Here is a 24,554-nt window from a genome sequence, read left to right on the forward strand (position 1 = left end):
AAAATGGATATTTGTTGGCCAAAGAATACCTCCGGTCCATGTACAAGATGGCGCTCTCACAGCAAAGATCACAGAAAGAAAAACCCCTTTAGAACTGTTTTTTAAAAGGAAGTCAAATAATCAGACAGAAGTCAATGTCTATGCAGTTGATGGTATTCATAAGTTTACTATTCAAGAGGAGACTATTTCAGTCTCATGCCTTAAAGTGGTTTGTGACAGCCTGAAATGTACTCTGCACTAGTTAAGCAAGAAATGCCCTTGCTCAGCAGTACTTTGAAAATGTACTGCTAACTTTAACCTTGTAAATTTTGCCACCTGCTGCTGGCAGAATGGCAAAAAAATAAAATACATAAAATAAATAAAATAAAAATAAATAAAACCTCTCGTAGCATATTTTTCTATTTTAACTGCCCCCCTATTAACATAAAATATATTGTTATTATACTGTATATTTGTTATGTAGTGCTTTCTTTTTGTTCTGACTGAAAAAAAGAACATGTGCCCTTTAGATCATCTTTATCTGTATTCCATGTATGGCTGAATGATGAAGTTTAAATTCACACCAATCTCAAAGGACTGAATTCCATGGTTGCATTGATAGGAATATGCTGTGCCAGGACAGTGAAAGTGCAGTCTTTTTCTGCCACAGCTAAGCATAACCTGCTTATAATCTCTACAATCATTATTCTCTATAATCATTATTCAGGGCTTTGTACTATCTAGCAATTTATTATATCTATTATTTATTATTATTTATTTATTATATATATCTAGCAATTTATTGTAAGCCGCCCAGAGACCTCTGGGTAGAGTGGGCGGCATATAAATTAAAAAAATAATAAAATAATAATAATAATCTTTCTTCTCAGAACTAGGTTCCCTACTCCTGTAATTCAACTGTCCCCCAATAAAATCACTTTATTAACAGAAATATAAAAACAAATCACACACACACACACAAAAACAGGAAACCACTACTGTATATAGTTGAAAAATAGATAACTAGCTAAAACAGGCAAGCCCAGTGCCTTTTTTTAAGAAAAAAAAAGGTATTCCTAAAGACAGGGAAAAATTGACAAAGGTAGCCTATACTGATTCAGACCATTGGTCCTTCCAACCCAATGCAGAAATAGTAATTATATGCCATCAAATAGTGATGGCATCCCTTTCCAGAGCTTTCTAGATAGAGTATTCAGAAGTGGTTTGCCAGTGCCTTCTTGTGGGGATGCCCTGGGAATATACAATTTACAAAAGGCTACCCAGGGTGGTTCCTGTTCCAAAAGGCATAATGGGGAATCAGATTCCCAACCTCTGATGCCACAGTCAGGTACTCAACTCACTGAGCTATCCTGCCAGTTGCTTGTATGATATACAGTACCATGTGCTAAATTTCCTGTAAATTTTAATCTTCACCTAATGCTTCTTACCTTCTTTGATAAATCCATCAGACAACAGCATCATGAATTGATTTCAGCTTAATAGCTGAAGATATGACACTGATTGAAAAAATAAAGTGGCACCAAAATATGTACACTGCTAGAAATATCCCTAGATATGCTACTATAACAGATGTAAGAAACATGTCACTGTTACAGATATAAAGCAATGTTAAGGTCTGAAAAGATCCTAGGAAGGGAAGGCACACTTAAAAAATAATCGGCAGATTTTTTAAACTTTACTGATGTACTTTAAGATTAATAAGATGCAAATAATTTTTGAACTTGGTTTGTATGTTTACAGCTTTATTACAAAATGCTTTTAAAAATCACACAATATACTGACTTCTTTAAATATAGTTTATTGAAAAATACATTTTATTTGTCATAACATTCAAAAAATATACAAATGCTTGCCTGTATGCTTACAAAGGTTGGAGCATAAAAGATTTAAACAGTTTATTATATATTCTCATGATCGAAATACAATTAAATCTTCGCTATGTGCAATACACTGGCAGTGCTATTCCCAAAGCTCTTTGCTGGGTTTTTTGTCCTTAAAATTCCAAGCTCACAACTTTCTGGACTGGGACCATTTCTGACTTCAACCAAGAACATGCTACAATGTCATATATTTGAAAAGCAGCCAAAATAACAAGAGAGTAAAAAATTGCAGGATAATTCTGTTAACACTTCCCATAAGCAGCAGTCCATTTCATCAAAACAGTCTTTAAAACATTCTGCTCCTTCTATTTTGCTCAACAGCATTCAAATCAAACATGCAACCAACATTCTCTGTCATGACCATTGCACTTCCTTTATGTCTCCTTTCTTACTTCTTATGAATTAATCATCCTTGCCCAGAAAATGCAGGGGGAGAAGGCAAAGGGAGATACCACCACCACAAAGAGGGCCTTGTGAAGCAAGCCTTTTAGAATTGCTACTGTTAGGTAGCCAAAACTTTGGCATAAATTGTAACGAAGAAAGAAAAGGAATGACACCATGGCTATAAAGGTATATAGCAAAGGTATCTTTCACTGCGGACATAAGGCAACACCTCCAAAGAGAATTAAACATGAATAACTGCCAATGTCATCCTTAGGTATACACTTATAGTAAACCATTTCAGGATTGGAACTGTGGCCGCATATAAAACATGAGATGATTTTTACCTGTAACATTGTAACGTGAAACGCATTGAACTACCAGCTTGGAGACTATGGTTCATTACAAATCAAAAGCCAAATTGCTGTGACATGGAAACATAAATTCTACCAGAGATTAACCTTGTTCAGGCGTTATGCCTAAATGTATGCTAAGGACTAGATTTGTGGCTGGGATGGGTACACAAAGGCAAGACTCCCCCTACTCCAAGATGTCAATCAGACCTTCATGTACGCAGTGCAAAAGTCTGAAGTAGATTCCATAAACACATTCAGCTCATTGGACGTGAAGAATTCTGGGAGCCCTTGCCTTCCATTTCTGATCATTGGGGCTTGTAAGCACCTTCAGCCAAAGGTGCTTGCAGACTCCAGATTTCACAGGCATGGTGTGACAGTATGACTAACATCTGGGGACGGCATATACCTAGGCTTACATGTGTGGCCTCCCCATGATGAAGACAGCATTCTACACAGTTTCAGGCATAACACCTGAATAGAGCTTGTTCTATAAATGCTATTCACCGATTGGATACAATGCACTAACTGTATTAGCTTATGCGTGGCTATTTGAAAGCAAGCCCCATTTGAGTTCAATGAGGCTTATTCACATCTATGCTAGAATGTTTGAGAAAAGAGAAGTTCAAATTCTTAGGCTTTTCCAGACCAACACGACTATTCTGCTTACAGTTCCTCATCCAACTTTATAGCTTGGACACCAAAGCCCAGTTAATAAATTAAATTTATTTGATCACATGTGATTTATTAAGTAATGTTCTGCATCAGCGCATATCAAGTTAGATATTTGGTCTTGATTTGACAACTGTAAATAAATAAAGTGAGAATGAATGGTATTCAGTACAGGAGCGAAACAGATGAAACTAATATCTATTGACAATGACGGAGATATATGAAAGCAAGGAAGAATCTGACTCTTGACACACACATTTCCCTCACTTTCAGGCTGAATGTAATTTGAAAGGTTTTCAACTTCAAAGCTTATTCTATTCTTTCTTTTTTTAAAAAAGGATTAAGATAAGACAAATGACTGTAAGGCTGCTCCCATTACTTTATAATCTCTGCAATCATGAGGACTATACACTTGTTTATTTTTAGGTGACAGTGGGCTTTTGGGGAAGCTATACACCAAATCCCTGATTGAATTCCAGACATCTGATTGCATTTAACTAGCTGGATCACTCCAGTGATCAGCAAGGAACTGGCATACAGAAGACAACGAACTATTTAATACAGTACAGTACTATCAATGATCCCTGGCATAACTTCTTCAGGGTCTGAGGCAGACAGGCTTTTGCAGCTCTGCTATCTGAGATCCTCCAGCTGCACTGAATCTGCAAGATGATACATGAGAGCACATACTCTACTACTGAATAATTGCCCCTCTCTAAAAGACTGAGGCATACGTAGAGCACCATATTTACTCAGTTTTCCTAACCTTTTTCAGCTTGACCATTTTCAGAAATCTGCCTAATCATAAGGATTTGGGACATAATCCTGCAACATGCTGTAAATCTCCTGGGTCTGATGCAGTAAGGTATTTACACCTATGTTTAACTTCCAGTGCAATCACCAAGAGAGTTGCCATGCTAAGATTAAGTCATGTAGTTAACTGCTGTGCTGGCTTGGGTTCAGAATACTGGGTCAAGAAATTCGCAGAAACTTACAGATTCCTCTCTGCGACCACTGTGTATATGTAGAATTTTACAGTAAAAATTAAGTACAACCCAACATCAGGAATAAAACATTAAACAAGGAGTAGGATGGCCAAATGTAATCTTCCACTTTACTAACTGTGTTGAGAAGGACATTTAAAGTGTAGTGCACCTGCTGAAATGATCTTGCCTACCCATTTATTAGAATTACAGAAGCATGGTCTGCTTTTGCATCTGGCAATACAACTCAGAGTTGCCCTGAGAAAATATTTTTATAGGTATATAAAGCTCTACAAACATTTAAGTGTGAGGTGTCCATTTGAATTGCTTATCTGATGGTCTGATGACATGATGCTGCAGTTAGCCAAAAGTCAAAGGCGGGGTGTCACAATCCTCCAGGCAACTAAGCCAGGAAATGGTGCAAGTTGAATGATGTGTTGTACAGGAAATGGAAGCACAGCAAACCTGACATACAGCTGCTATTTGGGGCAGCAAAATAGCAGCCTTATGTTTCTGATAAGATATAGGTCTACTACTATTTTCAAGGACACTTGGCAAAGCTGTAGGCCCTGAGATTGCTAGGTCACAAATCCAAGACAAGAATTAAATGTGTCTAAATCTGTATCAGGTTGTGATGTGTGTCTCTATGTGTGTATGTTTGCAAATCTCTGTATTGTAAACTATAAGATGAATCATCTCTGTGAGCACCAAGACGAAGGAAAAACATGCCATTAGAAGAAGAGATGCTAGTGCCTGCAGATATGCGCCTGCAGATATGATGCACTACTTGAGTGCCTGTACTGACCAGCAGTCAGAAAAAACTTACATGTATTTGATCACACAGATGTCTTTTGTGCAGCACAAGCAGGTTTATGAAATTAAGGACACTTTGAGAATCAGGGGAACTTTTATAACAAAAACCCCCAACACCGTTGTCTTAAGCAGCCTTTTAAGTTGAAAAACAAAAGCATACCCCCAGCTTCAAATGAAAACTAGACTCTATAGAAATAGGTAGAGCTTAAATAGGGAATCTTCATATATCCATTCTTTAGAGTTAAGATGACTTCTTTTCATAATGCAAGATAACAGAAACGACAAGTCTGAAATCACTCCCTAACTAGGTATGTACTTGCAGAGCATTTAATAATGATATAAGAGATTAGAGTTTGTTCACATATGCCACAGAAAGTATCTTGAATTACTACAATGCAGCTCTAGCTGTGCAGGAATCTAGTTTTTAAATAAGTTAAACAGACTGAAAGAAGGTGAATTATATTTTCAGCCCTTCAAGAGATTTTGATGCCACCAGTAAATATGAACAAGCATGTGGAAGAATGCCCTTTTCTGCAGTAGATTAAATTAGCACAAGAATTTTAATGCACAGAATTTATATAGCTACCTGATGAAAAAAATTCCAGTCCACCAAAACTATTGCATTATTTTGTGTAAAAATCATCATGTGGAAATGCTCTTACACTGTGGTAAATGAAACCATCCAACAAGTGCTATCAATGTTTTAAATTCAGGATTTGAAATGAAGACCACAATCAAAGGGATGGTTATATGTACTTAATTCTTATTGTGCTGGATTGTGGCCTAAGAGATAGATAACTTTAAGTTCCTCAAAACATACTTTTTACAGGTCAGCAATGGGGGGAAAAGTAAGGCTCATTTTCAGGGCACAGCTTATTTGTCTGAGCCAAATACTTAAGAAAATAATCATGATTGTCTGCTTTAAACCACAGATGGCCAATGTCCAGCCCTCCTGATACTTTTGGATGGCCACCAGCCTAAGTTAGCAAAGCCAATGGAGAAGATTATTGGGAGTCTCAGTCCAAGAAAATTTGAAGGGCCACACTTTGCCCATCCCTGATTTAAAATGTAACCAGCCAAGTGCTTCACTGTGTTGATGGTCCACCAGCTGCAGCAATTTGAAGACTACATTAGGTCCAGAAATTGCAGAGTTCATATGCTGTGCAAGAGCCCTGACAGATGCTGTGATAGGCAGAAGCATTTCCAAACATTTCCACCTGGAAGCCACATGCCTACAGTGCCTTTACTGCTGGCTGCAAACTGCTGCAACTCCTCTTAATTACAAGACGTGCCAACAAGTACTGTAATAAGATAATGTGGTTTGATTGCTGGGTTTATCAGCACAGCATGACCCAGTTGCAGTTTATGCCCTATGTTTTGACATGCTTTGGTCATAGACTTGTTAATATTGAAACAGAAAATCCACAGCCTCTTATGGTTCATTAAATAAAATATCTGTTTTTCTTAAGTTTTGGCATCCTAACATGTTACACAGCAGTAACATACATACGGTACAACCTTTAATATTCTTATTAAACATTTCCTTGCATGGCATCTACATGTTTCTAGTTTTGAATTCTACTACACTTTTCTTATAGCAGCACAATGCATGTCTCACAACAAATGCAACACAGAAAATAAACTCAACTAGCCAACAAAGTTAATACTGTACACTAAATGTCAACACACTGTTAACATATGTTCATGTAGATCTAACAATGCAGGAAATCTCCCCTGAGAAATGATACAAGTAATATTAAAACTTATTTTTGCTTCTCTCAGAATTTCTTCAAAATATTGTAATAGCTTATAAATATCACCCTGAGGACATTATGAAAACTATTTTCGCCTACCTTGAACTTCCCCAGATGTTTCAGCTGGAGAGAAAAAAACAAATTTACTCCACTGTCAATTCAGCTAGAATCAAAACAGGCCAATGCAACATCTTTGTAAAGAAGAGTGGCACCTCAAAACGAACAGATTTGTTATTGGTCTGTATTGATTTCAGTGTAAAATAGAGGCTGAAATTCTGTTGTTTAGCACAGTAAATTACACTAGAGTAGGTCCATTGAATGAATTGAGATTTAGTGAGTCCATTTTTCTGTAAGTTCCATTGATTCAAATGGGCCTACATTAGTTGCAACTTATTTTAGCATACTAAGTTACAAGTAAAGTAGGCCTATTTTTTAATCAATGGAACTTATGAGTTTACTCATCAAATCTCCATTCATTCAGTGGACATACTGTGGCTGTAGTGAGACATACTATGCTAAGCAACAGGACTTCAGCCATTGTGATAGGAAGAGATACCTGGTTGCTTGGAGGATGGGGATGAGTAACAATTAGCATATTTTCACAGGTGGTCATGATCAGAATTGGGGGCATGCTTTACCCTCAAATGATGAGGCAACCCGTTTCCGCTCAGCCATGAGACATCCTTACATATTTGACAAAGCATGTCAATGTAAGCCACATGGAAACTATATCTATATAACATGATAGGCTGAGGAGAATCGTAAAAGTAAACATCAGAGATGCAGCTTATGTAGTAGAAAGATACAGGAGGAATTGGAAGATGCGGTGTCTGTGTTTGGGGGTATTAGTTCTTGTGTCCTGTGTATAGTATACTTGCCTGCATTATGTAAACTTCTCCACTTCGCTAAAGCTCACTAAAGTGTTCATTATTTTGTCTTAATGGATTCTCAAATTAAATGTTTAAGCTTTGGCTACCTATTACTCAGGCTTAGGACACTGACAAGAAACAGCTATGTTAACATTAACAAAATATGTTCTAAAAACAGTCAAATGCAAACACTTGCAAACAAAACAAAATAGCTTATACCTAAATTATTAGATAGCAAGGAAAATAAATATTATTTTCTCCTTTGGAATAAAGGTCTCAAAACAGGATTAATACCAATGAAGTAACTGAATAACATTACGGTGTCATTGGAATACTGTTGCCAACATGGGAATAACGAGAGAGAAAAGGTTCAACAGTTGAAGTGCTGCCTTTTTCAAAACCGATAGTCACCAAACCCTGTCAGGGAAAATGGTGATAACTATGTGTTTATATTCTTTTCTTAGTTTTTATATTTTTTTCCAAGTTGGACTTTAAGGCTCCAAACAATATCACAATACAAAGCAGCAAATTTTAAGTAATAAAGCAACCAAAGCATGTTTCCAGCTATTTCCACAACCAGGTTTGAGGGGTAACCATGTTAAATATCATTTGAAGATCACTCTCCCAATCCAGCAAATGCTAATCATAATTAAGATTATGATACTATGAGTATTTGGCAGCAAGCCCCATTGAACTTGCCACAAACCAACTGGTATAACATGTGCTTAACTTGCCACTGCTAATTGTCACTTCATGACAAGATGCTAGTGCGCATTTCAGTCACATGACTGGTCACACACTCAGCATATCATCAGTTAGCAGCAATTAGCCACAGGACGTTACGCCAACCTCATACAAATATCAACAGGATTTCCACTATTGAGAGTTACACCAAAGCAAATATGTAAAGGATTAGGCATCAAATTCCACTGAAATCAATGGGACGAGTTAATCATGTCACTAAAATGTTTCAGTGGGACATGGAGATAACTATAGTTAAACTGAGATGTAGATGCTCTGAACTATTATCAAAGTGCACATCTGTAATGTAAATCAGATCTTAATCCAGCTCCTACTAAACAGAAAGTGGCAATTTATTTCAACAGAAACCAGTTTCTCTAAATATAGTGTGTATCCACTGGCTATTATTTGCAAATTCTGAAAACCTTTTAAAGAGACAGAACTAAATTTGAAATGACTTTATGTTGCTTTTTACATACATGTTTTCCCTGAGACAATGGAGTGATGCCTATAATATGCATCAAGTTAATCTTAAGGGTGAGCTACATGTTACGCATGACATGTCATACAAACAAAGCACCTATAGCCACCTTAAAAAAGCAATGGAAAGAAGTAAAATAGAAAGAGAAGTCAGAGAAATGGATAAGTGCTTGCTTTCATGCTAAAGTTTGTGGCTTTTCTAACTCTTTTCTACTTTTAAAAACGATGCTTGGTGTGTCTTCAAATACATTTGCATTTATCATGTAGTATCTATATTACACAAGTGTAAAGATCCTTTGGCTTGTAGATTAAACAAAATGCTTTTACCCAAAATATCACAACCTATCCATCCACATATGCATAACTAAATTTACACACAGTTAGAATTAGATGTGTGTGTTTAGCAAACAAGAAAAATAATATTTGTTTTATACAAAGCACTATTTGAGAAATACATGAGAAGCAGCAGCAGCTTAACTGGGAGTTTAACATTACCAAGTTGTTTTCAGATTAAGGGAGGCAAATTCTTGTTCTTTGTGACCTGTAAGATAAATCACATAAACAAATTAAATTGCTGACTTAATGCATAAAAACTACTGGAAAGCATCTTAAAACTAAAGCTCCTATGATTAATCCTATCCACAGCATAATTCGGTCTGGACTCTCTGCTTCACTCTGATACAGCACATAGTGGAGAAGCTATATAAATAAAATATATATTCTAAACATTTTGCTAAATTAGCAAATATCTTTCTTAAACGTAGAGAATTAAGACCAGGATCCTACTGATGTTTGCATAATTTGCCGCAGTTAACTGGAGCTAAGTGACGGGATATGTCTTGGGAACATCCTGGTCACGTGCCCATTGCACAACAGAGACATGGCCTGGCACCTAATCAATTAGCTGCAACCAGCTACGGAAAATTACACAAACACTATATGGATGTCAATAGGATATTAAGGCCAATATGAACATATTCTAGATAGATAGATAGTTATTTATTTATTTATTTATTTATTTATTTATTTATTTATTTATTTATTTATTTATTTATTTATTTATTTATTGGACTTATATACCGCCCCATAGCGCTACAAGCACTTATGTCTATGACGTACTACAGCATTTAATAAATATCTCTTAATTTCCTACACAAATAAGTCTCCCGTCTTTTGCTCTCTTGTCCTTTATGTCTGGAAAGATGAATTAACAATGGTTATTTTGAGTTTCTATCATTATACACTTTCCATTATACAGTATATAAAATAGAAGCCAGGACTTCAAGTCATTTCTAAACTTCTGGTTGGTTCTCTAGGTGTCTTAGCTACTGTATCTAGAAGTTGTTTTAAGCCACAGCTCTAGGGCTGTGCATAATGTTGGGAGTCTCAGAAACTGAATCATGTTTTAAGTCTTCCACCCACCAGCATAAGAATATGTGTGAGCCTGAGATCTGTTCAGCTTTACACAGGCTCTAAACTAGAGATAGCCAACTTGTGGCCCTCCTCCTGGGCATTGTTCGATAGTCCCATATTTCCCCATGAATGTTGATGGTAGCTAGGTTTGGCGATGCTTGCAGTCCCACAATTCATAGTGGTGCTCAAACAGCTGCAAGACCTTGAATGTATGCTAGTTCTATCTTAAAAGCCAAACAAAGGGATTTTTACCCTGTGTCCCTGAAAATAAGACCTAACCTGGAAATACAGTAAGTCCTAGTAGGATTTTTCAGGATGCTCGTAATATAAGCCCTATTCCAAAAATAAGTCCCAGTTGAGTGAAGCCCCAGCCTCCACCATTGTGCCGCAACCAGAAGAAGATGGGAGGACTATATTTGAATAAATGTAGATTGCCATACATGAAAAAAAAAGTCATCCCCTGAAAATAAGCCCTAATGTGTTTTTTGGAGCAAAAATTAATATAAGACCCTGTCTTATTTTCGGGGAAACAGGGTATTATTTCATACAAAAAAAATCCATGATAAAATCCAAGTAGGACATACATTTGCCATTCTATTGTATTTTATTCTAACTTTAAATAATTCAATACATATTTCCAGATCTCAATCACACCATTTAAAAACTGAGTTCCTGTTAAGCACAATTATACATAAATAATATAAATAAAATATGTATTTATCCATTACAATTTCTCTCTGTGTATCTGTTTTACTTACTGGGTAACTAAACACTGCACATGAGCAACAGTGCAATATTTTGAATGAAAGGAAGGTTTGTTAGATAACCTTCCCTGGAAAGGGAATGATTGTTACTGGCTGTCAACTCAAGAAACAACTGGGTGAAGAAAAAGCTTCACATTGTTTTCTATATACTGCACTTCTCTGGTGCAAATCCAAAATACATTTTGAACTCTATTGGACAAAGACTTGTGTGTGTATGTTTGGGGCAGTGCCTATAATAAAACAAATGAGGGCACCTGGAAGGATTCAAACATTCAAGCAACATTTAAATACATTTTAATGCTCTATTAGAGGTTATATCTCAATTAAGTCACCGTAATTAGGAGCAAACTAGATGAAATAGTGCAACTCCTGTGTTTTTTGAAAAAGAGGTCAGCTACTAGGAAACTCAAGCTTGCCTGGAGACATAGCTCCATGGGAGGGATTGTTTAACCCTTTGCCCTAAACTGTTTGGTTCCCTACTGCTGTATGTACAGCAACTAATCCTTCTGAAGGCACATTTATATCTGTAATGTGGGTATGGGAGGACCTTTAATTTCACCACAAATCCTGTAATCCTAATGTAGGTTCCCACGTAGCAGTTTTAAATCTTAAAAATGAGTGAGTGACTGTGGATCTCCTGCTGCTTCCTCAAGTTAAAAGAGCATGCTTGCCTGCAGTTCTAGTGTACAGAGACATCTATATTGGCTATTTATAACCATAAGTTCCTCCCATTTAGATGAAGGATTTATTACTCACAAAGTGTCCTTCTTCAGACAGTTGAAGAAATATGGGTACAGTACTTCTATGTTTCATTTGTGGGACAAACAACCCAGAAAATAAAGGCACAACACACTGCGTAAAAATCCTTTGCTATTAAACCCATGTAGAAAAAATACAACATTCAATTACCTTATTCTTGTCTCTCAGATGGAACCAAAGCCAAAGCAGACATTAATTTAATTATATTTTTACTACTGTGCTTGGGACTAACATGTCTTTCTCTTTATGGAAAAGGATGCCTTGCATCTTTAAAATTATACATTTTTCAGATGATGTGGTGCAATAATTTGCTTGGTGTTGGCGAAAGTCATGACTTCTAGCTATTTTTTTTTATCCTGGCAGGAATCTTAAACGTTTAATATCTCTACCTAATGGGAAAAAGCTCAGTTTGTGGAATTTCTGTTGTTGAGCAGCTGCTGCTAAAGCCACAAGAGAAAAGAGTTGGCAACTCTCCTCTCACTATGAACAGTCTCATATATCACAGATGAGTGATGAAATTGCATCTCAGTGGTTAGTGGTATTGCTTTGAAGTTTGTAGCATGAGCCAGGTGGTGATCTGAAATCTCACCACTTCTGTGGTATGTTAGAATACTGACACACTTAACAGTATAAACACTCTGTATTGGCTTCCCCAACACAATAGAATATCTGAATTTATCCTGAGTCAGAAAGGGAGCATTGAACAGGTATGTCTGATCTTTCAATGATTTATTCTGCTATACAATCTCCTTTTATAAGCATCCCCACATTTCCTCATTTACACTCTCCTCCTCTTGCCCCTCAGCTGTGCAATAATGTGAACATGGGTACATAGAAATGCTTCACTTGCTCTAATCAAAATCTTTGTGCATGGAATAATTGCCTTTATGAAAATAACTTAATTCTTTCACACAGCGCATAATCAAACTTTGCAAAATATAATCATGGCTGCTTTGGATGGCTTTAAAAGCACAGACAATACTACTAATGGCTACTACACACAATGGCCATATACAGTACTGTATAACTTTCAATATCAGAAACAGTACCACCGTACCAGTTGCTGGGAACATAACTGATAGGATGCTTTCTATCGTACTCATTTACTGCCTGTAGCTTTCCCACAGGTCACTGTGGCAAGACAATACTAGATTTTGACAGACCTCTAGTCTAGGTCAGATTAGCTCTTCTCATGTCCAAATGTGCCAACTGCATATACGCCATCAAGTGTAAATGCACCCATATCCCGCCATTTTTCATTGCCTCCAAATATATATCCCTAGAATTAAACACACAAGAATTCAGCAGAAACTTAATTCCTGCTAATCATGAACTTACCTGATGAAATGAAGATCACTCATATTTTTATTCTGTCCAGTGTACCATTCCCCACAGACATACACTGTACGCAACACTGGAACACAGACATTTCCATGGTTTTTTTTTTCACCAGTGGCAATGTTGATGAAACACAATGCCTTCAACTTCACTCTTTTGAGTAGCTGGTAGAAAAAGTTACTTGGAGTGGGGTGGGGAGCTCCCCGTATCCTCCAGCAAGCACCTTGGCTGCAGAAATCAGGGAGCTGTCATCCAACACACACACACACACAGGCGCGCACACACACAAACACCAAGAATCGTTTCCAAGTTCTGGCAGCAGACTATGGTGAAATGGCATTGGTTTGAGGAGGGTGCTAGCAAGACAAAAGGGTCAACTTACACGATGCCGCTGCCCTCGGGCTCTCCATCACCGATGCTCCACGACGAAGCGCATGGTGGTGCCGTCGAAGGATGGCGGGGCGACGATCCTGGGGCCCAAAGGCTGCGAGGTGATGCTGATGAGCGGCGCTTTCCCCTCGCCGGGGGCAGCCGGCTGGGGTTGCAGCTGCTGGACACTTTTGCCCGTGGGCATGTAGTAAGGGCTGTCTGCTCCGGGGCTGGAAGGGGCGACGGTGCTCAGCTCGCCCGTGGGCTGCTGAGTAAGCTGTCCCTGCAAGACGCCGGCGGGCAAAACGGCCGGTAGGAAGCCCGGGTAGATCATGTAGGCGGCGGCCGGGGCGCCGTAGGTTCCCGCCGCCGTGCCCAGCGCTAGGGGGGACATGGGGAGGGTCATGGGGGCCACGGCAGCGGGCGGCGGAGGCTGCTGGGCGGGCAAGGGAACCTCCACGTACTGCCCGGTCTCCGGGTCGAAGAGGCGCCGCTTCTGGGGCGGCTGCTGGACGGGCGTGTCCACCAGGTAGCACTGGCCGGTGCTGAGGTCCAACAGCACCTTGCGCTGCGTCTGAGGGAAAGCGGAGGGCTCGGCGGCCGCCGTGGGCATGGGCGGCGAGAAGCACAGGAGAGGCGCGGGCTGGGCCGCTGCCCCGGTCAAGGCGGCGGCGGCCGCCAGGGACAACGCTTGAGGGAAGATGGGCGCGGCAGACATTTCGAGCTGAGGGGCAGCGGCTGCCGCCTGAGGTTGTGGAGGAGGAGGCGGCTGAGCCTGAGGGGCGGCGCTGGCGGTGGCAGGGCCTCTGCTCCGGTCCCCAGGCTGCTGTGGCAACGTGGCCTGGTTGGAGCCTGTCGGGTTCCCTCCCGAGCTGTAGGGCTGGTGACTGAACAGGGCGGCGGCTGTCGAGGCTGCGGAGACTAGGCCCGGGCGGCCTTCTCCGTCCCCTGAGGCGGCTGTGCCCGGCTGTTCCCCCGACGACGTCTTGAGAGGGATGGCCAAGTAGTTCCCGCAGTCGGGAGCCACGGGCTTGGGCCCCTTGTCAGCCTCCGCAAAGCCCCCCTGCTGCCTGTCCCCAAAGAGTTTGATGGAGCGGGGCCTGGACTGGCCCTTGAGGCCTCTGGAGAGTGGCGGCGGAGAAGGCTCTGGAGGTGGCGCCTTGGCCTTCTGGGCCTGGGCATTGAAGGTGAAAGTGCTGCGGGGCACCACGGGAGCTCGCCCCTTCTCGGCAGGCCCGGCGGCGGCGGTGGCGGCTGCAGCGGTTGCCTCGCCACGGAACCCTGGGCCCCGTGGACGGTCGCGGGCCAGCGCCAGGCTCTCAAAGGCGGCTGTTTTGGCTGAAACCTTATCCGCCTGTTTGGTTGGGTTGGCAGTCCTGCCGCGGGGTGGGCGCTCAGGGGCAGACCTGCTGTTGGGGATGCTGCTAGGGGATGCTGCAACCCCCCCAGCCTGGCCTGCTTCCAGATCCCCAGCCTTGGCACCTGTCGCTGACTCTTCCCTGGCATTGGGCATGTCTCCGGTGGCCCCTTCTTCACTGGCAATGAGGGACAAGACATGACTGTCAGTTATGGGCAATGGGTCACTCTTGCGCTTCCATTCATTCTTGTTGAAGCTGTAGAGCTCCTCCATGCTCCGTACCGCTGCTGTAAGTTTCTCCAGGGCTTGATGGTTCACAGTGACTGGTGCCTTGGTCAGCTCTTCTGGTGGAGATTCTTCTTCTCTGGTTGCCACCAGTGGCCCTACCTTGTTGCTTTTCTCCACTGTTGTGGGCTGAGGGTGTGATTGCTGTCTCCAGGGTACAGATGTTTTGGAGACTATCTTCAGCACAGCAGGCTGGCGAGGGTCACTTTTATTGGGAGCAATGGTAGCCACAGGTAGCCTTCCTGAGGTCCTGTGCACCAGGATTGTCCCATCTTGGTTGGAAGGCAACATCTTGCCACCGCTGTTGGCTTTGGCTCCCACCTCAGAAGTCTTGCTGAATTTCTTGTCCTCTTTGCTGTTGCTCACTGCCTGACAAGTTATCACCATGGGAGACAGAGGCCTGGGGATGCCTGCTGCCACCAGCTGCCTGGGTTTCTGTTCAGAGTTTCCCTGCTCAGAGTTGACACTGGCCCTGTCACTGTTGTTATCCCCTGACTCATGGCCATAGTTACTCTTGATCAGTTTCCTGACATCTCTCACCTGATGGATAGGCCCTTGGACCTTAGGCTTGCTTTCTCTTACATCACGTACCTGAAACTGAGGCACTTTATCCATTGACTCTCCTTTGAATTGTTTTTGTGGCTGACATCGTGTATCTTCAACTGTCTTAAAAAAGTTTGGGATACTTCCAACTATCTTGGGTGTTAGGAGCTTAGCAATATTGAAAGAAGGATCTTTGTTCTGCTGCACGCTGCCTAAGCTGATCTTGATCTCAGGAGGTTTTGGCTTTAACATTGTGGTGGCAATTGCAGTCTGAGCTGCTGCATTGGCTGCCGAACAATATTTTGTCACCTGCATGCTGGACTGCTTTTCTTTAGTTGTTTGCTGAATATTTGGAACAAAGAGACGAGACATTTTAGTTGATTTGCCAACTGAGATTTCTCCCAAATCAGCCTTCCAATCTCCTTTTGATGAAATTTTCAGTTTACCCACAGGAGCTTTTTCCTCCTTTTTCTCTGCTTCTTTTTCTTTCCATGTTCTAAATGCACTGTTCTGGCTACGGAGAAAAGTTGCCTTGAGTGTTTCAGAAGCGCTGTCTTTTATTTTACATGTTTCTTCTATGAATGTTTCAGAAAGGGATCGATCCAGGCTAATATTTCCTTCCCGAGGAGTGGATGGCTTGGAGGTAGTTGATTTGCTATCAAAAAACTCCCCCAAATCATCTCCTGTTAAAATAGTGTAATCAGAACTGCCTTCTGAATATCTAGAATTCTGCCTCTGCAACCCCCCATCCTTAAATTTCTCTTTTACAGTACTATCTACCTCTTTAGAAGATAAGGAAGTAGACATACCAGAGTATGTGGTGTCTGTGATCTCTCCTCTTTCCATTTTGAATTCATGTTCCAGTTGCATTTTCTTTGAGATAACATTTTTGAGAAGGCTAGATGCAAATTTTGATTTCTTCTGTGTGCCTTCCATGGTTTCTGCAGCCACCCTGGTTTGTTTGCAGGCTTCATTGCCCAGCTCCTTTGGCAATATTTCGGTAACTTCATCTGTGCAACTTGATCCAACAGCAGCATTTTCAGAAGGTTTAGCAGGTCTGGGGACTCCCCCATTATTATTGCTGCTGAAATTCAAAGTCTCTAACAAAGTAACAACCCGGGACCCTGACTGGATCCGTTTTTCAAAGCAAGCTGGTGTTTCAACGTGTGTTATTTCCCCATCGAGCTTACTGACAACAAACTCCAAAGCTTTAGTCTGTGATTTATTGGAATGAATGTAGAACTGGTCACTGGATGTCTTTGTTCCAGTGCTTCTGTTCCATGCAGCTGATGCAGTGGTGCTTTTGAAAAGGTTTTGCTCTGCTTTTTGCCCAAGGCTGCCACACTTTAAATCCAAGTAGGTTGACCACCGGTTGATTCCTAGGTTATGATCCGAAAGAGAGGTGGAAGACTCACTGGAGCTTAGATTCAAGGTATCAAAGTAGGGATAAGCTAGGCTCCGGAATGCTCGTGCCGTAAGGCTTCTTACTTCTTTATCTGCATCATCCAACTCACTTACCACGCTGGAGGCACCACTTGAATATCCTCCCAATTCCCTTGCTCTTATGGCTCCACACTTGGTTTGCAACCTTGCAGGAACTGCAATAAATTTTTTTGCATAGTCATGAAACACATCTTGTTTTAAACTTGCATTTCGTTCATGAGCTGTGGAGACACAGAGGCTCATGTCGCCTTCATGCTTGGCAGCATAAACAATGTTTTGCTTTTCGTGCTGGTTGCTAGGCTCATTTATAGCTCTGGAAGTTGGTTTGATTGATAGGAGTATCTGGCCTGCAGAATTCTCACTCATGTTGCTGAGGTTCTTGGACTGACTTTCTTCCGAGCTGGCGCATTTGTCTGTACTAGGGGTATCGTTTTCAGAATTAATGCTGACTATCTCTGTACTGCTGGTATTATCGATACTGTCAGTCTGATTATTGGGATCACTGGTGGTTGTGCTGAGATAACAACTATTGTCTTCCTCTGTCTGTGTATCTGCAAGAGTCTCTTCACTTCCAAAAGAAGCATAATCCACAAAGGAATAAATCACGTTGTTATCTTCAAAGTCCCACCGGGAGGCTAATCCATAATCAAAATCCATATCGTGGTCCACTTCGCTAAGCTGGATTTCATGGGTTGTAATATAATGAGCTTCATCGTTATTGTTGCTGTTTTCAATGGTGTTGCTCTGTGCTGCCGGCTGTAGCAATTGTGAAGCACGCCGACATCCTCCTCTCTGGTTAGTCATACAGATTTCTTTGCAGTCTGCATCGTCGTCTTCATCACTGTCATATCCAAATGAAGAGGATGAGGTTTTCCCCCCTCTTCCCAAGTCATCCATTTTTGGAAAACATCCTGTTTTTTCTACCGGTGAAGGACAAGAGGATGAGGATGATTCTGAGCAGCCATTTGTGTAAAGCTGAATGTTGGAGATACTAGGGCACAAAGTGTTCTCAGACCCTTCTGAACTGGTGCCAGTGATGCTTCCCCCCACCTCACCAGCTTTCATCCCCATGGGAGAAAGAGAGCCTTCCATTTTAGATTTATAATCCTGGGATTCTCGATTTCCAGATTCGTCTGCCAGCATATTGTTAGCCAATCTGTTCACCTCAGTGATCCCGCAAGGTCCATTTTTAGGTCTGATAAAGGCCACTTTATTTCCATTCCCTGCCAAAGTCAGTTTTAGAGTCTGAGGACTCTCTCCCCTCCCTCCAGGGAAATCATAAATCTCCACATATTTTGATTCCTCGGATGAGGAGGTTGATGGCTCTTGAGAATGTTGCTTCATCACTCCGCGGCAGCTTTCTCCAACGTTCCCTTTTTGAACAGTGATCTGTTCAGCAGGCGATTTTGTAACTGCTTCCATGCCGATCGCTTTGCAAGCTTGCTGAAGGGAACAAAGAATTTTGGACCCAAAGCTCTAAGCTGGGAGACATACACGTGTCTCCAGCAGTGTGGTTCCGAACTTGACTCCCTGCAGTTTAGTGGTAGACCCTGGAGAGACGCCCGAAAGTGTTGGGATAGTAGTAGGGTTGCTGGCTGCTGTTTTCTCTGCAGAGATGGGGGGGGGGTAGCTGTTGCTGCTGCTGCTTCCAGTGTCTTATTCCAGAGCTATGAAGTACAGTTGTTGGTTTGGCACGAAGAGCTGTCAGTCTGAATGCCATTGGTAATAGAAGTAGCAGCATTAGCAGCATCTGCAGCTCAGCTTCCCCCAACATCCCAAAATGAAGATAAAGCAAATAGAAATTCTTATACTTCTGGTTATCTGAAGTGAAGATGGGGAATCCTGTTCATTGTACAGCTCTTTTAAAAGACTATTAGTAGTTTAGGTGGTGGGAAAACTCTGTAGTTGATATTAGGGAAAATACATATTTTTGCAAGAAATACTACTGTTAAAGGTATAGGTCCCCAGATAATGTTTACAAGAGCATAACAAAGAACTGAGCCTTAATAAGGCATTGAACATATGAAGCAGTTGCATTTTAATGATAAATGTTTAAAAAGGTCAGCTTTCCAATTCATACTCTACTAAGATATATTCATTTATCTACCACATGGTTTAAATTTTGTGCAAAAAACATTTAAAATGTCCTCCAGCTCACCCCAAATATTTTTAATTACTTCCATATCAGGATTCTTGCCCCCCCCCCAAATAGATAGCCTCTGGATATCTTGGATACCCAGTTTGACACAAGTAATGAAATAGATGAATTTAGCTAGTTTAAATTATACAAGCTATTTTTAAAGCTTTCAAACCCATAAACCCATAAAAGTTAAGAGTTTTACTCAAAGCGTGTCAGCCAAAATTAATTGCCCTTGTGTCCCATTAGAGCCAAAGAAACTTAAGCTTCTCTAACTAAGCTGGATAGTGGCCACCTGTTATAATAAGTTCTAATCACATTTCAACATAGACAAATGCTAATCTTAGATAACAAATCATTTACCTTTTCTCTGACTTCTGTGGTGTGGATCCATGGAAGCAAGCACTTCTTTGTATATCACAAGAAGAAAATAATTTCATACAGATCTTCAGTTGTCTTTAAATGAATGGGAAAGGAATCGAAGTTAAAATGTCAAACAGGGTTGGATTTTCATGGCCATTTGGTCAGAACGAAAACTGAGGAGCATTTTTGTAAGATCAGTATAGCATGCTAGGTCAGAACCATTAACTATACATAGACTGTGTGTCATTTCAGCCGATTGAATAAAGTACTATTTTAAACTATTGCATTTGTACATAGCAAAAATAAATGTGTTCAGCCATCACTCCCAGCTAGAAGCCCAAACCCTTCTAATAAAATATTCTTGACTATCCTTCTTCTTTCAGTTATTTAAGATGAGAAGCTGCTATTGACGGCAAATTAGAAGCAAAATGTAAATGACATAAAGCATGTGAAAGATTTAGATTAAGGATCAGGTAGAGTGAACTGAGCAAGCATGTACTTACATAGGGAATGTATGTCAGAATCCTGTGTAGTGGTAATGGTGCAGATGGTAGGTGTCTGCTAATTATGTACAGGTTGTGAAATCAGTTGCATGGCAGACATTCCCGCAAAGAGTACAAATCTTTAGTACAATTATCATTTTGTGCATGTTTTTTTCAACAGAATTTTGGCTCTAGATTTAAAAAATAAAATATAGAAGACCTATTTTTGGAAAAACAGTGTTCAAAACATACCCTTTTCTATATTAGAGTTTTGAGTTGTAAAATAAAATCCTTAAAGCAGTATTTGCTGGTATACAAATCAATAAAACAATTTCATGAATTTGCATGTTTTGTTTGTGTTCATTTAAAAGCCACTTTTGCATTAAACGATTGTGTATAAAAATATTAGATTAAGCAGAATAAAATGACAGCCTAGTGCTAAAAAGAACACACAGCAAGAAACTGAACATCGGGGTATAGGAATACATCAGATTCTAGGCTAAATTTGAAAACTTGTAGAATTCCTGAAAACAAGACTAGAGGAAACGAATCAGATCTCAAGAGAAAGTAATCATGACACTTGTCACCAGAAAGGCTCTGTCTTATGCCCAAACTAGGTAAGATACCTCGTTCAACTACTGTATGATATAGAGGGAGTCAAAGTGAGGATAGCATCCTTTGCTTCCAAGGTGTCAGGCTAGTGATCAGGACTTCTGAAGCAGATCTTAAGGTTCATGTAAGTTAGTATGACAGAAATCATAGTTGTGACAACCTGTTCCCCTTTTGTGCTGAGCACAGACATTGCTTTGCCTTGAAAATGGTTCTTTGAACATACCACTTTTCATTATTAGCAAATTTGAAAAGGGAAGGAGATTAATGACATAGGGTGCGTTTTTTTTATATGTGAGACTTCACATTTTATCCATGGCATTTTGTTTAATGTGTCTACAGCAGAAACAATTGGGCTAGGCCTCTGAATAAAACCTTCAAAAGCTGTTTTTTAGACTTTTGTTGTGGTTTTGTTGTTAAGTCATGTCCGACTTTGTGACCCCATGGACCAGAGCACGCCAGGCCCGCCTGTCTTCCACTGCCTCGGGGAGTTGGGTCAAATTCATGTTGGTAGCTTCTCCTCTTGCCTTCACTCTTTCCCAACATCAGGATCTTTTCCAGGGAGTCTTCTCATGAGATGGCCAAAGTATTGGAGCCTAAGCTTCAGGATCTGTCCTTCCAGTGAGCACTCAGGGTTGATTTCCTTCAGAATGGATAGGTTTGTTCTCCTTGCAGTCTAGGGGACTCTCAAGAGCCTCCTCCAGCACCACAATTCAAAAGCATCAATTCTTCGGCGGTCAGCCTTCCTTATGGTCCAGCTCTCACTTCCATACGCGACTGGAAAAACCATAGCTTTGACTATTCGGACCTTTATCAGCAAGGTGATGTCTCTGCTTTTTAAGATGCTGTCGAGGTTTGTCATCTCTTTCCTCCCAAGAAGCAGGCGTCTTTTAATTTTGTGGCTGCTGTCACCATCGGCGGTGATCATGGAGTCCAAGAAAGTGAAATCTGTCACTGCCTCCATATCTTCCACTTCTTTTTGCCAAGAGGTGATGGGACCAGTGACCGTGATCTTAGTTGTTTTTTTTTTTTTTTGATGTTGAGCTTCAGACTGTTTTTTGCAACTTCCTCTTTCACCCTCATTAAAAGGTTCTTTAATTCCTCCTCACTTTCTGTCATCAGAGTGGTATCATCTGCCTATGTGAGGTTGTTGATATTTCTTCCGGCAATCTTAATTCCGGCTTGGGATTCCCCCAGTCCAGCCTTTCGCACAATGTATTCTGCATATAAGTTAAATAAGCAGGGAGACAATATACAGCAGGGGTCTCAAACTGTGGCCCTCCAGATGTTCTTAGCCTACAGCTCCCAGAAGCCTTCAGCACCACCTCTGCTGGCCAGGATTTCTGGGAGTTGAAGTCCAAGAACATCTGGAGGGCCACAGTTTGAGACCCCTGATATACAGCCTTGTTGTACTCCTTTCCCAATTTTGAACCCATCAGTTGTTCCATATCCAGTTCTAACTGTTGCTTCTTGTCCCACGTATAGATTTCTCAGGAGATGGATAAGGTGGTCAGGCACTCCCATTTCTTTAAGGACTTGCCATAGTTTGCTGTGGTCCGCACAGTCAAAGGCTTTTGCGTAGCAAATGAAGCAGAAGAAGATGTTTTTCTGGAACTCTCTGGCTTTCTCCATAATCCAGCGCATGTTAGCAATTTGGTGTCTAGTTCTTCTGCCCCTTTGAAATCCAGCTTGTACTTCTGGGAGTTCTCGGTCCACCTACTGCTGAAGCCTACCTTGGAGGATTTTGAGCATAACCTTGCTAGCATGTGAAATGAGTGCAGTTGTACACTAGCTGGAGCTTTCTTTGGCACTGCCCTTCTTTAGGACTGGGATGTAGACTGATCTTTTCCAGTCCTCTGGCCATTGTAGCACCTTAACAGCATCATCTTTCAAGATTTTAAATAGTTCAACTGGCCTTGTTGTTAGCCAAGCTTTCTAAGGCCCACTTGACTTCACTCTCCAGGATGTCTGGCTCAAGGTCAGCAGCCACACTATCTGTGTTATCCAGGACATCCAGATATTTCTGGTATAATTCCTCTCTGTATTCTTGCCCCCTCTTCTTGATGTTTTCTTCTTCTGTTAGGTCCCTCCCATTTTTGTCCTTTATCATATCCATCTTTGCACAAAATGTTCCTTTAATATCTCAAATTTTCTTGAACAGATCTCTGGTTATTCCCTTTCTATTATTTTCCTCTATATTTTTGCACTGTTCGTTTAAGAAGGCCCTCTTAACTCTCCTTGCTATTCTTTGGAAGTCTGCATTCAATTTTCTGTAACTTTCCCTATCTCCCTTGCATTTTGTTTCCCTTCCCTTCCCTGCTATTTGTAAGCCCTCGTTGGATAGCCACTTTGCTTTCTTGCATTTCCTTTTTATTGGGATGTTTTTTCTTGCTGCCCCCTGTTCAATGTTATGAGCTTCCATCCATAGTTCTTCAGGCACTCCGTCCACCAAATCTAGTTCCTTAAATCTGTTTTTCACTTCCAGTGTATATTCATGAGGGATTTGGTTTAGATTATACCTGACTAGGCCAGTGGTTTTTCCTACTTCCTTCAGTTTAAACTTGGGTTTTGTTCGTATAAGAAGCTGATGATCAGAGCCACAATCAGCTCCAGGTCTTGTTTTTGCTGACTGTATAGAGCTTCTCCATCTTTGGCTGCAGAGAATATAATCAATCTGATTTTGTTATTGCCCATCTAGTGATTTCCATGTGTAGAGTCACCTCTTGTGTTGTTGGAAAAGAGTGTTTGTGATGACCAGCTTGTTCTCTTGACAAAACTCTGTTAGCCTTTGCCCTGCTTTGTTTTGAACTCCAAGGCCAAACTAACCTGTTATTCCTTTTATTTCTTGACTCCATACTTTAGCATTCAATCTCCTATAATGAGAAGAACATCTTTCTTTGGTGTCAGTTTGTTTGTTTGTTTGTTTGTTTAACTTATATGCTGCCCACACTACCCAAAGGTCTCTGGGCAGCTTAGAACAATTAAAATACAATAAAAAGATAAGACAATTAAAATACAATTCTAGAAGGTGTTGTAAATCTTCATAGAATTGGTCAATTTCAGCTTCTTCAGCATTCATGGTTGGTGCATAAACTTGGATTACTGTGATATTGAAAGGTCTGTCTTGGATTTGTATTGAAATCATTCTATCATTTTTGAGATTGTATCCCAGTACAGCTTTCCCCACTCTTTTGTTGACTATGAGGGCTACTCCATTTCCTCTACAGGATTCTTGCCCACAATAGTAGATATGATAATCATCTGAATTGAATTCACCCATTCCCGTCCATTTTAGTTCACTGACGCCCAGGATATCAATGTTTATTCTTGCCATCTCCTGTTTAACCACATCCAGCTTCCCAAGGTTCATAGATCTTACATTCCAGGTTCTTATGCAGTATTTTTCTTTGCAGCATCAGACTTTCCTTTCACTTCCAGGCACATCCGCAGCTGAGCATCCTTTTGGCTTTGGCACAACTACTTCATTAGTTCTGGAGCTACTTGTACTTTTCCTCCGCTCTTCCTCAGTAGCATGTTGGATGCCTTCCGACCTGAAGGGCTCATCTTCCATCGTCATATCTGTTACATACAGCACTGATGTTACCTGTCTGTCATGGGTTTGGAGGGAAAGTTCCATCCTATGGGGAGTGGAAGGCGGGACATCAGGAGGAGGGGCTGTACTGGATATATATGTGATGCGTGTGTGGAGAAGCAGGAGACGCTGGGATGTGACGAAGCAGCAGCTGGGAAGAAGAAGCTGGTGTGG

General features: G+C 40.9%; 1 protein-coding gene across 1 annotated transcript; it reads right to left on the reverse strand.

Annotated features, from left to right (window-relative positions):
• Positions 1–1,782: 1,782 nt before the first annotated feature.
• On the reverse strand, positions 1,783–24,352 carry C5H4orf54 (chromosome 5 C4orf54 homolog). Its single transcript, XM_073001880.2, has 2 exons — positions 13,583–24,352; positions 1,783–9,467 (listed from the first exon to the last, which is right to left on the reverse strand). Exon 1 carries the CDS (start codon positions 18,617–18,619, stop codon positions 13,610–13,612), a length of 5,010 nt encoding a protein of 1,669 aa, XP_072857981.2. The 5' UTR covers positions 18,620–24,352; the 3' UTR covers positions 1,783–9,467; positions 13,583–13,609.
• Positions 24,353–24,554: the final 202 nt, after the last annotated feature.

This window comes from Pogona vitticeps, chromosome 5 (genome assembly GCF_051106095.1).
Source record: "Pogona vitticeps strain Pit_001003342236 chromosome 5, PviZW2.1, whole genome shotgun sequence".
Taxonomy (NCBI): Eukaryota; Metazoa; Chordata; class Lepidosauria; order Squamata; family Agamidae; genus Pogona; species Pogona vitticeps.